The 14,960-nt window shown below is 43.3% G+C and overlaps 1 protein-coding gene across 2 annotated transcripts in view; it reads right to left on the bottom strand.

Moving 5' to 3' along the window:
- plxnb1b (plexin b1b) overlaps nt 1–14,960 on the bottom strand; it is a 100,838-nt gene that overhangs the window by 5,298 nt on the left and 80,580 nt on the right. For both annotated transcript variants that reach the window (XM_068593549.1, XM_068593550.1), the window contains 22 exons: nt 14,636–14,787; nt 13,863–13,968; nt 13,599–13,735; nt 13,239–13,415; nt 12,923–13,136; nt 12,586–12,828; nt 11,558–11,737; nt 11,310–11,458; nt 10,358–10,458; nt 9,778–9,995; nt 9,506–9,684; nt 9,367–9,433; nt 8,483–8,629; nt 8,183–8,348; nt 5,435–5,538; nt 5,245–5,329; nt 3,969–4,135; nt 2,697–2,857; nt 2,362–2,509; nt 2,148–2,212; nt 1,429–1,504; nt 1,273–1,347 (listed from right to left, as the gene is read on the bottom strand). In XM_068593549.1, coding sequence (XP_068449650.1) covers nt 1,273–1,347; nt 1,429–1,504; nt 2,148–2,212; nt 2,362–2,509; nt 2,697–2,857; nt 3,969–4,135; nt 5,245–5,329; nt 5,435–5,538; nt 8,183–8,348; nt 8,483–8,629; nt 9,367–9,433; nt 9,506–9,684; nt 9,778–9,995; nt 10,358–10,458; nt 11,310–11,458; nt 11,558–11,737; nt 12,586–12,828; nt 12,923–13,136; nt 13,239–13,415; nt 13,599–13,735; nt 13,863–13,968; nt 14,636–14,787 — 3,117 coding nt within the window. The remainder of the gene's footprint in view (nt 1–1,272; nt 1,348–1,428; nt 1,505–2,147; nt 2,213–2,361; nt 2,510–2,696; nt 2,858–3,968; nt 4,136–5,244; nt 5,330–5,434; nt 5,539–8,182; nt 8,349–8,482; nt 8,630–9,366; nt 9,434–9,505; nt 9,685–9,777; nt 9,996–10,357; nt 10,459–11,309; nt 11,459–11,557; nt 11,738–12,585; nt 12,829–12,922; nt 13,137–13,238; nt 13,416–13,598; nt 13,736–13,862; nt 13,969–14,635; nt 14,788–14,960) is intronic.

The following is a 14,960-nucleotide window of genomic DNA, read 5'->3' as shown; positions in this document are numbered from 1 at the left end:
TTTTCATTTCATTTTTTATTGGATTTCAGTCAGCTGATTGTCTGGATCATTCTAGCAGCTATTTTTCCTTCTCTGAAACCAGTTGAGAGTTTCCTCAGCCGTGTATTTGGGATCATTATCTCGCTGAGCTGTCCACCCTCGTTTCATCTTCATCATCCTGGTAGATGGCAGCACTGAACAACAGCCCCACCGCATGATGTTCCCACCTCCAGACTTCACTGCTGGTCTGGTATTCTTGGGGTGATTTGCCCCTTTGACCTCCTAATATATTATGACATCCAAAGAGTTTTATTGTGGTCTCTTCTGACCAGACTATATTCTCCCAGTATTCCACTGGCTTGTCTAAATGTTGTGCAGCAAACTTTAAATGAGATTCAACATGCTTTTTCTCCAGCAATGGAGTCTTGCATCCACGGCGGTTCAGTGCATTACTTTTTGTTTTCTCCGAAACAATTGGACCTGCCAATTCCAGGTCTTTCCAAAGCTCTCAACAAGTGGTGCCTGGCTCTTGGACAACTCTTCTGACAATTAGTTTCACTCCTCTTGGTTTTATTTGCATGTGGCTCAGTGGTTAGCATGTTCATCTTTCAATAAAAGGATCGGTGGTTCAAACACCGGCTCCACTAGTCCATGTCGCTGTGTCCTTCAGCAAGACACTTAACCCTTAATTGCTCCCCGTTGCTGTGTTTACGGGGTATAGAGCAAAAATGTAAGTCACTTTGGATAAAAGCGTCAGCTAAATGAAATGTAATGTAATGCATTTCTTTGGTTGTTACCAACATCTGGTGAAAATGTCATGTCAACAGCACCTTTAGAAATATGTTTACTGAGAAAAATTGTGTTGTGGTCAATACTTATTTTACCCGCTGATGTGGTGTGATAAGGTTGAGCTAACCTTTTGTGGTACGTTAACAAAAAAATAAATAAATTCCAAAATATTTCTCTGGTAAATTTTTGTGTATAAATGTACCACTTTGATCTGAGAGCCTATCTAGATTTGTCCTTAAATTCTGAGGTATTTCTTCTGAATAATACCACCCTTCCCCGGCTCTGTAAGTGTTTGATTTGCTTTACCTGCTCTAACATGCCAGCGTAAACTCCTCATCGACATGTTGAGGAATTTACATCTGATATCTACCACCGACCTTCAGAATTCAGTGTAAACACAAATAAGTGCTCTAAGCAAGGCATCATTAATCATACTTTACTGTGCACATCATCTCTGTGTTGCACCGCGACGCACTGTTGGGTCAGACTTAGCAATAAACACACCTGGTCGTAGTACTTGTTGATGTACTTGTAAAGCTCGTGCAGGGCGACTAGGTAGTTCAGCTCTCCGGAGTAGTTCTGAAACACAGAGGATGCTGGTTAGACGTGCACCTCTGCGTCTGTGCACTGCTCTCCTCTGAGGCGGCTGCACGCACTCACCCTAGAGAGCTCGGCCAGAGCAGAGTTCATTTCCTGGTCGCTGGCTGAGATGGTCTGCCTGATGTCAGCATAGTACCTGCAAGGGAGGCAAGTATGGTCAGCTTCACAAAACTAAGACTAGAAACACTTCAATGAGATAATGAAAACATATTTTATATTGAAACATAAGAGCTTCATCAAAAGTAGAGAACACGAGCCAGTAACCCTCTATATAATTATAAACATACTTATAATGCATTGTAATCTACTAATAGTATAAGTGTACCCTTGTGTGGTGTTCGGGTCTGTGGGACTCGTTTTCATCTTTTAATAAAAGATTTTTTTTTAAAACTCAAAACACATTTTCAATAACCACACACTGTATACCTTCCTACACATTCATATTACATACTATCTTTATTTGGGGGAGTTTTTCCTGATCCGATGTGAGGTTCTGGGACAGCGATGTTCTGTGTACAGATTGTTAAGCCTTCCGAGGCAAATCTTGTATTTGTGATTTTGGGCTATACAAAATAAACTGAATTGAATTGAATTGAATAAATATGGATGATCTGATCTTGGGGTTCCATGCTCTGACCTCAAGGTTCTATGCTCTGATCTCAGGGTTCTATGCTCTGATCTCAGAGTTCTATGCTCTGATCTCAGAGTTCTATGCTCTGATCTCAGAGTTCTATGCTCTGATGTCAGAGTAAAGGAACTTTAATTCAATCTGAACCCACCTTTCTACCATCTGCTTGTAGCGGGGGATGTCTCTGGCATACAGCAGCTTGTTGATGGGAGAGTCCTGGTTAGAAAGACAAGGGGGGATGACAACCAAAGAGAGGGGGAGGACAGAGTCAAGAAACATCATTTACAGCCCCAACTTTTTTGTATTGAAAAAACCCTAAATCTGAAATAATCAACCCTCTTTGCTTTGCTCCCACCCAGCCTCACCCGTCCCAGCTTGTGCTCGGCGATGGTGCATGAGTCCATGAAGGTCTGGGAGATGACCGACAGCACGGCATCCACGTGGTCCGACGCCTGGACGTCAAAGATAAACTGAGGGTTCTTTACAACGTTGATCCAGAAACGCAGAGGGAGACTGGAGATGCAGAAGAGACGTTAGAACCACTTACTTGCTGTTCTAACATCCAGCTTGAAGCTGTTGGAATTAATTTTTTCAAACATGAAATACAATTGATCATTCAGTCAAAGTAGATCCAATATCTCTTTGAACCCTTCACATTCCTGGACATATCCTCATCTCTTCCTTGTGTCCATGCCTGTACCTGTTGGTCTTCCATATGTGTATCGTCTCCGGGTCGGAGATGCCGTGTTTTGCCGCCTGGTCGTCCAGCAGGTCAAAAAAGTATTTGACGGCCAGCGGGACAGGACGACTGGTGCTGAGGATCACCGTGAACAGATCGTCTACAAACTTCTGCAGCGTCCCCTGAAGAACGTGGAGCCAAAAGGGTTCATTCAGTGTGCAACAATGTACACATTACAGGAAAGGAGGAGTGTTCACTGTTGGCAGCATGAGGCCGGCTGTTGGGTGTCGCTATGTACCGTTAGTGACAACGACAATGACATATTGATATTATCTTAATAATGCACATATGTTAACGGTGTGTAAATTACCCAGTGACACTAAAATTATGGTTACAGAGTCCCTACACTTATTTTCTGACTGTAATTCACGTGACAAAATAAAAACACACAAACGCATCTGTGTCATTATCAGAGCAACTGATGTAGACTATAGAGGAGGACATTTTGCATTAGGTGGGGTGGTTGGAAGGGTCAAACTAACAGGAGACTGCTGTTTGTGTCCCATGTGAATCAAAGTCAACATGTTGAGTTCACGTTTAGTTTTAGAAAAAAAGGTTATTACACATGTAAACACTGATACGGGCCAAACTGACGCTAGAGGAGAAGTGTAAGGTCACTGACCAAGTATTTGACGTGTTGGGAGTAAAATGTGTTAACAAAGTTAAAGATACATTTGACGAGTCAACATATTATATATTTTTTTGCTTTCCAATTTTCTGTAGAAGCAAAGAATATTGTGATTGTGTTGACCATGATAATTATGTATTGAAAATCTGATATTGTGACAGCCCTATCTATACATAAGGACTTGGATAAAAGTGACTGCTGTTGCTGGATTCCTATGTGAATGTACCAAAATCAAACAAATGTATAGAAAATTACATTTTTTATGAAACTTTATGAAATATCGTAGATCAATTTTGCCCATTGTTTCCGTGAAAAAGTCATATAAAGAGAAACTATGCTACAATACCATTTTCAGAAACATCCTATATTACAGATATTAGGATTATATAATCATTAGAATTGCAAAACTTTCCACCAGCTATTGATAGTGTTGGACCATTTCTGTAACACGTAAAAAAAAAAATTGGACATGTCCGCGCATGTCCGCGTCTAGAAAGGGTGGTCCTCGCAGGTGCGAATAAAAAAAATGTTGGTCCACATTCCGAATGAAAGCCAGTATGTGTGTGTGTGTGTGTGTGTGTGTGTGTGTGTGTGTGTGTGTGTACCTTCATGGACAGCAGGCGGGTCAGGTAGATCTCCGGGATGGCCTTGGCCCTCTCCCTCTCCCTGAGGCTGCCTCGGCGGTGTTTGGGCAGCTCAGGCTCCTCGCTGGCTTTTACCAGATGCCACAGCCTCACTCCACCTTCATCTGCATCTTCCAGCATCGGAGTCTCTGAACAGGTCAATGATCCAAAAGCTTTAATAAGTAGAGCTCAATGACTGTATGAGATGTATAATTTACATTAAACTCACCATCTTCATGTTTGATTAGTCAAAAACTATTATGAGAATGTACTCTATACGGATTCACTTTGACTATAAAGAAATCAGTGAAAAATTACAAAAACACTATTTGAAGTACAATTGTTTTGTATTTTTATATTTGTTTGAACGATTGGATCAGCCCATTTACTTCAAACTGTGAACACCACTATAACCTTTTAAAGCCTGGGACAGACGATCCATAGTGAGAGATAGTTACACACATCAAACAGTACGGCATGCTCAATTATTTCTGCTGCCTAGATTTACTTTACAAGCTATGAGAGAGCGGGTGTTCCAGGCTAAGAATGTAGGTAGTTGAACCTTATTGGTCAAGTCTTTCCTCACGTAGACCGATTGTCGAACCATGTTATGTTTTGTTTGCTCATTAAGCTCCCTCTTTTTAAACTTTATTGTTCTATACAAAAGCAGTAATAGTAACAACATGATTTGCTGAGGTACATGTGACTATTGCTCAGCTATTGTTTCGCAATAATGGACAGCACTGTCTGCTGTGAGTGTGTGTTTATATTAATCAGACAGACAGAAGCGAAAGGGAAGGACAAAAGGTAAGGACAAAAGGAAGGACAGTCAAGGAGAGCATATTGTTTGATTTTGAAACAGTAGACTTGTGTTGTTGTCATTCTGCCTTTCTGAGGTTATCGTCAAGGTGCTGCTCCGAAGGATAATGACTTACTTTCAAATTTTCATCACAGTACTATTGATAGAATAATATTCATCACAAAGGCTATACATCATGATTTATTGAGAGAAACCAAGCAATTTTATGTAGAATAAGACGTTCAGCACCACCATACAGCCTGAATGGAATGATCTTTTGTTTCATAAAGAACATTGTGACAGGTTTGACTGTCTTAAGGCTTCGTTGAATAGTCAACTATTTAGGGGTACCGGCAGAAGTTACTGTTCAAGTTGTACACATGTAGGTGGTTGGTTAGGATTCAGTTGATTTTTAGATGACTGTGAGGAAATTTATAAGCTGTTCCCATGATAACTCACTCTCTCCTGCCACGTAGTCGTGGTTGTCATGGTGAATGTGTTTGGAGTGGCGAGGGACTAGCGCCACCGTCGCACCGTCTGGAACCTGATGAACAACACAAAGTATACAGTGGTAATATATATTATTACACCACAAACCCCCTTTCGGCGTTTTAAATAGTGATAGTGTTGGTGGAGTGTGACCTCTGACCTTGTAGTGCTGCAGCGTGTTGAGGCGTTTCCAATTGCCCTGAACCACTGAAGTCAAGTCCTCGTCGGACAGAATGAGATGACCGGCAACACCAGACCGCCACTCTGAACAACAAACAAGAGCCAGAGGGTCAGCACACAATGTGCAAAAAGTCTCACTAAGTGGAATATATTCACAATGGAATATGTGTGCACACACTGGCAGGTGCTTTTCCAGTATTTACTCCTGCTGCTGTTTGGGTTATTTTGGTATTAACAGCACACATTCATCATTTAACGTGGTGAGAACTTGGATGAACGACCTATGAATAGACTGCCCTTGGCCGCATTTCCCAGATTCGTTAAGACGCTCTTAAGTGCTAAGAGCGTCTGAGGAGCGCTGTAAAAGAAGGATGTGTTTCCCAGAGTCGTTCTTAGCTTTAAACGATCTTTCACTAAGAAGGAAACGTAAGATCAGTCTGACCCACTCTTAACAGCCTTCTTAGCGACCAAACTCTCACTGCAGCCGCGTCAGGGAAAGTTATATCTGACATTCAAAGGAATACTACAACCATGTGTAATGATGAATGTGCGCCCACAGCTGCAGAACACTGACGCAAGAAAAATAATAGCATAAGAAGAAAAATAACGATAAAAATAAAGAATTGCTCATGTGTTCCTGTAGCTACATAAATAAAATTAATCATCATTAGTATCACTCATTACGTTTTCACACACATTTGGCATCTGCATATGAGTTTACATTAGCTATAAAAACATCAACAACCCTGTGGTATTTCACAGATATCAGGGAAACTGACAGGTGTAACTGAACTTGGCTGGAACCTCATCAAGAGAGTCTCCACGTCAAAAGGCGTTGCTGAAGTCCATGCTTGAGCTCCAACGCCTCGTCATGCTAGTGTCACCACACATCCAGAGGCCAACCCGCTGCAATGTTGCTCTCAGCCCGGAGGTGCAGCTCCTGGCCGCGCTGCGTTTTTACGCAGTCCGGAGCTTTCTGGAGGTGGTGGGGGACGGCACCGGCCTCAGCAAGGCATCGGTTTCACGGAGTGTGGCAGCCGTGACACCGATCCTCCTGCGCCATGCCCAGACACACACACGGAACGAGGTCCGCCAGGTCCACCGTGGATTTCATTCCATGGCTGGGATCCCCCGGGTGATTGGTGTCGTGGAAGGCGCGCGCGTAGTGTAATTGCGCCTGTGTGTGGGGGACCACAGGGTGTTGTGTGCGATTTATGCGCTTATAAAGGGGTGGGTGATCGATTAACCTGGCATCGATTGATTTAGTTTCATCACCACGGCGGTGGACAGCTCCCACTAAGAGCTTCTTAGGAAGCTTCTTTGGCGGGATCTTAAGAAGGCAGTTAAGAAGGCAGTTAAGAAGGCGTCTGGGAAACACTCCTATCTTAGCGCTCCTTAGCCGAACCCTTCTTTTGAGCCTTCTTAAGTTATTAAGAACGATCGACTCTGGCAAACGCGGCCCTTGTATGTATCTCTGTCGTGCAGCAGGGGGCACCACAGCTCAACAAATGGAACAGAAATTCCTTGAAGGCAAGTGAACCAATTCATAACTTCTTTCATTTAACTGCAAGACATTCAGATGTATAAGTAGGAGTAAAATAAAGGTTGAATGGATTTTAAAAAAGCCAGAGTGTAGGATTCAAGGTGATGTATTAGCAGAAATGAAAGATAGTATTTATATCTATGTTTTTATTGGTGTGTAATCGCCTGAAACTATGAAACGCAGGCTCTACAGAGCCTTTAATGTTTAGCTGGGAAAAGTTGAAAAAAATTAACTGATTAATCGCATTATGCGCCAAATTCAATAATGAAGTTTCTTTTTTTTTCTGAACATGTATTGTTCAGTAGTCAGGGTCCCTGTGAGGGACAAGTCTTTTGTCCATGTTCAGTCTGTTGCTTACCTTAAAAATGTAATTGATTCACTTTATACAAAAGCAAAAAGTGCTTTTCATATTTTCCTGTTCAGTTCAGTTTTTCTTCCTCAGTGAGAAAAGTCCAGCCTGTGTTGGCTTGAACAAGTGCACTGAACATCTTGTGACGTGAGGAAAGTTCTCTTCTTTGAGAGAAGAGTAAAGTAAAAATACTGACTTAAAGTGCCCTGCCAAAGTGGATCAGACTGCCTGTCCGCCTGTGAGCGCTTTATGCGGCGAAGCTGCTCGTTGCTGCACTCGCTGCTCGTTGAGAACAGAAAGTACATAACAAGACATGCTTCAATGTCAGGCTCAATTCGTCAACACAGGCTGTCGGTGAGGCTACAGAATCGCGTGCGCACACCTACATAAATCACTGTTAAAGTAAAAGCAGTGTCGCCGTATTGCATTCATTTATTTATTTTTCATGTTTGATTGACCTCACACGGGCAGGACTGGGAGAGCCGTAAGACACTCAGGGCTGAACTACGGTGTCTGGAGAGATTTAAAGCGATAAGCCCTCCCAATGCAAAAAAAATTATAAAATGCTAAAAAAACAACAACATGCAGTTAACGCATGATCAAATAGTTAACGCCGTTAAAGGATTACCAGATTAACGTTGCATTAACCTGTTATTCTGCCCAGCCTTAGTTTACCTGAAAACCACTGTGGTTGTCTACACGCCTGAAAACGGAGAGGGCAGTGGAGGTGTATTCGGCTGGTTGCAATCTGCAACCTCACCACTAGACGCCACTAAATCCTACACGCTGCTCCATTTTAGTATCATGTGTGTGATGCTGTGTGTATGGACTCTTACCCAGGTCCAACGAATCCGCGTGGGGTCGGTGGGAGAAGGAGGTGCCTTTGTACACCTGGTCCAGCAGCTTTTCTTTCACCTGTGTGATGGTGTCACAGTCCAGCACTTTGGAGGGTAGTGGCTGGCTCTCGTTCACTCCGCCGCCCTGCACCAAAACATTCAGAGTCTGTGGGAGAAGAGGGAAGAGAGCGGTAAGAGGATGGAAGCGGGAATAAGGAAACTTCCTGAAGGCTGCGGTGGCAGTCTGGGACTTAATTAGATGCAAACAATCATTTGGTCTGAAGTTAGAGGCCGCCTCACCAGGGTCTTGTACTCCACGTCCTCTCGCAACAGGCGGTTGTCATTGAGGGTGTACTTGGCCTTGCCGGTCACAGCGTCCACCGGTCCTTTATCGACCTGGTGCTTTATGGCCCTGAACAGCATGTAGAGAGACTCCCCCGCTGAGTCCTACACAAACACACACTGAAGTCAATTAGCAGTGGCCCAACACGCTACAGGAGACAACAAAGGTCTCAAATGACAGGGACATTCTTTAAATAAGTGACTTGCAAATTTATGCCGAAGAGGCTGAAAAGTTTACATTCTACAAAATCAAAGTACACCAGGAAGTTAAATTCTTGAACCACTGCTACTCATCACAATTGATGGACACAGGCTTCTTTTTTTATAATGCCATTCTCTCTGCATGGGAACATTTCTGGAGAAACTTCCCTTCGCCGCTTCACAGATGTCAGTATTTTAACTTTTGGACTGCACGCTCATCTGCAATTGAAACATTGCACTAGGAAATGACTCAAGGACTACATTAGTTTTTAAATACTTTAAATACAGTGGCCTTGTGGTTCTTCAAGAACCAACATAGACCTGGTGAATTACATGTCTATGTATTTTTTTATTTTGTATTAACAATTAAACTAAGCCATGTGAATTGATGGACTAACAAGGACTTATTCTGCAAAAGTTGCAGTTTAATATGAATGACATGTCGAATGGATGCTGTGAAAAGGGCCTATTAGAAACTAAATAGGGCATTGGCTCCACTGAATTATTTATTTTCCTTGGCAATTATTCTGTTTTAGGTATCCTATAAAAAATGTTTACGTCTGGCTCCATCCATCTGTTTAGAATGTTACTACAATAACTAACAACATTTTTGACTTTTTCAATTTGGTATTGTGACTGACCCTGACAAAAGCATAGAGGCAGATGGACATCCAGTTGGTCAGCAGCTTCTCCACCACCGTCTCTGTTCTGCAGAGAAGTAACACATAGTTTTAATCCCTGCTGGGCATCTTTTAAACGCCTATAACCGCTCCTCCTTACCGTCGCAGCATCAGTTTGGGGTTCTTGGCCACGTACTGCTCCACCAGGTCGTTGAGGAGGGTCTTGAGGATATCGGTGAAGTACTCCAGTTTACCGTGAAGCGACACTGTCAGCAGGGAGGCCACATAAGCCCTGTCTCTGGGAGAGAAAGTCCGCTGGCTCTCAAGAGTGTGAATGAACTGAGAGCAAAGAGAAGAGTGGCAGATTATCCCCGTGTTCGAAATGTAGGCGGCATCTTAAAGTCTCACAAGGCTGTCAGTGGTGGCAACTACCTTGGTGAGGAAGAGTTTACTGTTGAGCAGGTTGGACAGCTGTACCAAGCCCTGCTCCACCGTTTGCCTCCGACACTCCTGGACGTCCAGGTCTCGTCTTAGCGGAGACTCCCGGTGGCCGGGGAAGAAGATACGCTCGGCGTACCTCCGGTAGTCAAGAAAAGGGATGCCGGAGCCCATCAGGTCGCTGGACATGTCCATCATCTCAGTCATCAAATCTAGGTGAGGAGGATGAGAAGAAGGAGAGGTGAAAGATTAGGAGGCGTTGCTACAAGCCCTTTTTTTTGTTATGTTTAAAATGTGTGCTGGGAACTGTATTGGGATTTCGAAGCTGGTAAATATTGACATTGGTGGACTAAAATTAAACTCCTCGGCAGCAGTTGGGTGGGATGAGGGGAACATTTCATCTGGGACGCGTGATGTAATGGGCTAATCACAGTGTGGCCAATGCAAAAACAAAGCGGATCTGTTGGCCTTGGCAAACTAAAACAAATTTTTCTTGTTCTTCCATCTCGGGCCCTCTTCACCAAACTCCCTCGCTCTCTTTCCTTCACTCTCCTTCCTAAATGCTCTCTTTTACCTGTGAACTCTTTCTTGCAGCGGTCTCTCACGCTGGTTTCCAGGTTCTCCAGCTGGATCTGGACCTTCTTGTAGTCTCTCAGAGCTTGCTTACTCTTTCTCCTGACAGGGCGGAGGGGTATGGGGAGACAGACAGCGGCAGGAGCAGATGGTCAGGTAGGGATAAAGAACATAGGAAAAGTAAAACCAGTTTCACATTGGCTTAGTGGGAATCCAGTGAGATTGTGAAAAAGGTTGACTCAAGTCATTTGACCCAACAAACCCCCACCAGTAAGGATCAGGGTTAATCGCAGGGGTCAGATTGGAGACACTGCCTGATTAGGTAACAACCCAAAAGTGAAAACCCTGATCCAGCTGTTCCCATAATGCTCTGGGAGATGTAAACAAGATGTATGTGTCATTAATTCAATGAGTTTTACTTTTTGTTTCATTTATGAGGCTCATGAAGGACTTATCATTTCTTAGCAGTAAGACTTCTGTTGTCTACTTTACATTGTTAATTCCTTTTTGCTCCGTGCTTTGTGTAAAGCGTTTGGATATTATACCTCTACCGAGGCAGGTGGTATGAGTGAGACACATAGTGGTGTACATCCATTGTGTCATTGTATTCCATTGTGTGTGTGTGTGTGTGTGTGTGTGTGTGTGTGTGTGTGTGTGTGTGTGTGTGTATATATATATATATATAGATATATATATATATATGTATTTGTTTTAAATATTAGAATAATTATAATACTCGGCGGGCCAGATTAAAATGCCCAATACGCGGGCCGTAGTTTGTCCACCCCTGAGCTAGCAGGACATTGTTGGTACAAGTGGATTCATAAAAAAGTATCTTTTGTTGGATCACTAACGGGTTACTGACTTATAAATGGATTAGATTATGTGTCCTTCTTTTTCTACCCTCAGCTACAAGGGGAACACACACAGAAACGCATGGTCCCCACACTGACCTGTAAATGAGCACGATGATGAGGACGATGAGGGCTACTATAGACGCCCCGACCCCAACTCCAATCTGAGCCTCCAGGGGGAAGGTGGACAGGCTGAGGTTGTCATACTGAACCTTACCCAGAGAGAAGTTCAGGTTGCCCATTTGTACCTGAAACACACACACAGCAGCAGTTTTTTCACACGGTCCCTGACATGTCACATGCTCAAGAAGACGTAAAGATTTTTCCAAAGTGAAAAGCAGACTTACCGTGAATTCAGGTAGATTGTCGGAGCCCTCGCGCCTCTTGCCACTGGGTCCTGGAGCCGGCTGCTGAGGAGGCGGCTCGCAGTACAGATGGTTTTTAGTCAGGGTCTTAACGGCACACACACCCTCCCCAACCAACACCACCACCTCATCCTTAGTGATGGCCAGGTCCAGGTTTTCCCCCTGAGAGCAGACAGAGACAGAACTTCTAGTTTATCTTTTACTTACACTTCCAGTTTTTCAGGACGTACAAAACAAGATTTGAAAGTAGACAATATGGATTCAGTTGTTTACTGACATCTTTCTCTGTGACAACTGTTCTTATAAAAGTTTGATTCACTACAATACGCCACTCTTCTGATAGACACCACAGCTGAGACTGACGCTTGTAGTCACTAGTAGTGCAACGGATCATAGAATTCTGGCATCAGAGTCATGGATTGGATTAGCACAAAAGAAAACATAGAGCAAATATAACTTTTAGATCCCGAATGTTTTATTGACACCAAAATGTTGAACATTGATGATCCATATAAACAGATGGCGATCCCTTTGTTGTTTGATTACAGCCGCTGGTCTACAAGGATCCAAATTATTCCTTTGGTCATCGTCCCCAAAAAATTCTAAATGTTATGATTTTACTTTGTTATAGATTTTTTTATTTCTATGTCCATGTTCTTATGAAAATATTGTACTTTGAAGGATTAAAATTAATAACACTTTGGTCAAGAGGGATATATCTGACTAAATGGAATTCAATTTGGTGGAAACAAACACTCATGGTCACCATAGGATGAATCTGGGATGAGTTTGTGGCATATGTATGTGTAGACATGACAAATCCTAGACTGGACACCTCCTACTCTAGAATATCAAGCATCCTCGGATGGATTTTCATGATAACGCGCTGCATCAGCATCAACAATAATACAACTTAGAAACGCCATCTGTTGCAAGTGACAAAGTAACGATGCCATCACATCTTCATAAAATTCTCAGAGCTGCCTGCCTATCAGCGCTTCTCCTCTGACCTCCAGCTGGATGAAGCTTCCTGGGTTGTAGCGGTAGGCCTTCAGAGGGTCCTGCTGGTTTAGGGGCCGCAGGACGGGGTTGGCCTCGTAGCTAAAGGTCTGCGAGTTCAGACTGCTGAAGTCGAAGCGCAGGTTGTCCAGCAGGAACTCCACGGTGACCTTTGACCCCTGGAAGGAGGAGTCCACCAGAGGAGAGCGACAGAGGATCAGGGAGGAGGAGTTCACTTCACAGCGTTCCGTGAACTGGTGAGACAGGGAGGGAGCGGAAAAAGACTTTTAGTAGATGAAGAAACTTATTTTCCTTTTAGAAAATACCAACACTGGCACACACACAGACCTGTTTGACGGAGCAGAGTGTGTCCTTAGTACATATAAGTTCAGGGACCATCCTCGCTGACCTCAGCAGACTTCTCTCCACACTCCTCTTCCTCCTCCCCCGCTTCGTTCTTTTATTCTGGCTAATGGACCCGAAGGGAGAGGTCGTCACCACCATCCGGGGCTCCTGCACCACGTCCAGGTCGTGGCCTGACACATAGATCAGCCGACCACCGCTAAACAAACAGAGCACTCAAGTAAATTCCACGGGATTTTTAGCATTCTTTCGAAGTAGTGCAACGAATGGCGAAGGTTTGCGATATGGAGGTTGGACTCACTCCAGGAAACTCTTTGCTGGTGTGGCGTGGGTGATGTTGGGGTTGCGGGTGTAGCGGTACAAATTGGTGTGGAGGTGCCGTACACTGCTGCCGTAGTGCAGGGTGATTCGCTGGTCTCCGGTCTTATTAGTGCTGCCCGTCACACACTGAACACTGGAAGTCTGCACCTCTGACATACTGAGGAGAGACACATTACAAAATGATGAGATTCTTCAAGGGCCCCCTGGCACATGGAGGTTAAAGGTCACATGGACTGAAGAAGTCTTTATAGTGAGGCAGAGAAATTGGAGCTTCAGTGAAGGCAACTTTGAATATCAGACAATTATTTAACCAATAAATAGTGTTCTGTGTGTGTCTTACATGTTACAGTTAACCCCTCCCACAGTGATTGCGAGGTCAGAGGGACGTCCTGTCAGCAGGTTTCGTCCGATTATTGTCAGGGTCGTCCCTCCGGCTTTGGGCCCCCTTTCAGGAGACACCCCCATCACAAATGGGTCCTTGGATAAAGGAGAGGACAAACGATTCTTTAATTTATGCTTTAGCTATTTGCTATTTCAACAACATAACTGGTCAACAAAACCTCACCGACAGTATTCTACCAGAACTAAATGTAATCTAAAGTACCTGGTAGCTGAAAGTCTGGCTAGATCGACCAAACTCTCCTCCGCTCACTTTTACAGACATGGGGCCCACCTTCGGTCCACCACTGGCTTTGGTTCTGCACACAATCCTGGAAGACAGACATAGTTATTGTTAATAACACAGAGTTCGGCATACATGCTGGAAATGTTTAGTCGAGCTTACAAGGGCCTTTTACGACCCTTTAGTGAAGACCCTTATGATTTATTTGTTAAGATAAGACACATTCATTATCCAGAGGTAAATTGCCATTAATCAGTTGGAGTGTAAAGCAGAAGCAGTGCAAATAAAATAAAATGTAAATACGATTATCAATAAGTTGCAAAAATCTCTTGTACACATTGTCAGAAGTGTAAATAGATTAACCTCATGTCAGCATGTTGTAATTCATGAATAATCAATCAACACAAAGTAAAGTTGGGGCTAATTGTTGGACAAATTCACATTTTGACTTTATGATCCAGTGTTTAATTGTCACAATTTATAAAATATATAAAATATGATTCAAGTTTCTCTTTGTCAGTTGCCTTTACCAATTTATCATTTTCTGTGGATCAACAAATTATTGCAGCTCATCTCTCTAAGCAGTTCTTCACTTATAATCCCTTGAAGTATTTCTGTCTTATCTTCATTTATGTGCTTTACTTTTTAAATAGGGTTTGTAAAGACAAAAAGACACCAACTAACCCAGATGCCTTTGAGTATGTTTTGTAGTCAATGCTCAATTCACAGCTCTTCCATGCTCAATTGGTGTGTACCTGGAGGAGACCTCGTAGAGGCTGGGGATGACAGTGCAGGGGATATTGGCGACTGACACTGAGTGGAGAATGTCCTCAGCCTTCTGGCCTAGGTTGGAGCCTGAGATGGTCACCATGGTGCCGCCTTCCAACAGACCAGAGAGTGGCTCAATCTGAGGAAAGTCAGGGGGAAGCATCATTTAATTAGAAACTCTGCATGTCTCTCTCTTGTAATAAGTGCCAATTTATTTCTTAAAGGTCTCTGTACTTAAATAAGAAGATAAATCATGACTGTGAGTACCTCAAATATTTAATGAAAATAAAAGGGAAAGAGGTCAAGGGTCAG

The sequence above is a fragment of the Clinocottus analis genome, unplaced genomic scaffold, assembly GCF_023055335.1.
Source record: "Clinocottus analis isolate CAN_PGR_092001 unplaced genomic scaffold, fCliAna1.0.p SCAF_3, whole genome shotgun sequence".
In the NCBI taxonomy this organism is placed as follows: Eukaryota; Metazoa; Chordata; class Actinopteri; order Perciformes; family Cottidae; genus Clinocottus; species Clinocottus analis.
The sequence above is the reverse complement of the archived record's forward strand: the minus strand, read 5'-3'. Positions and strand labels throughout refer to the sequence as shown.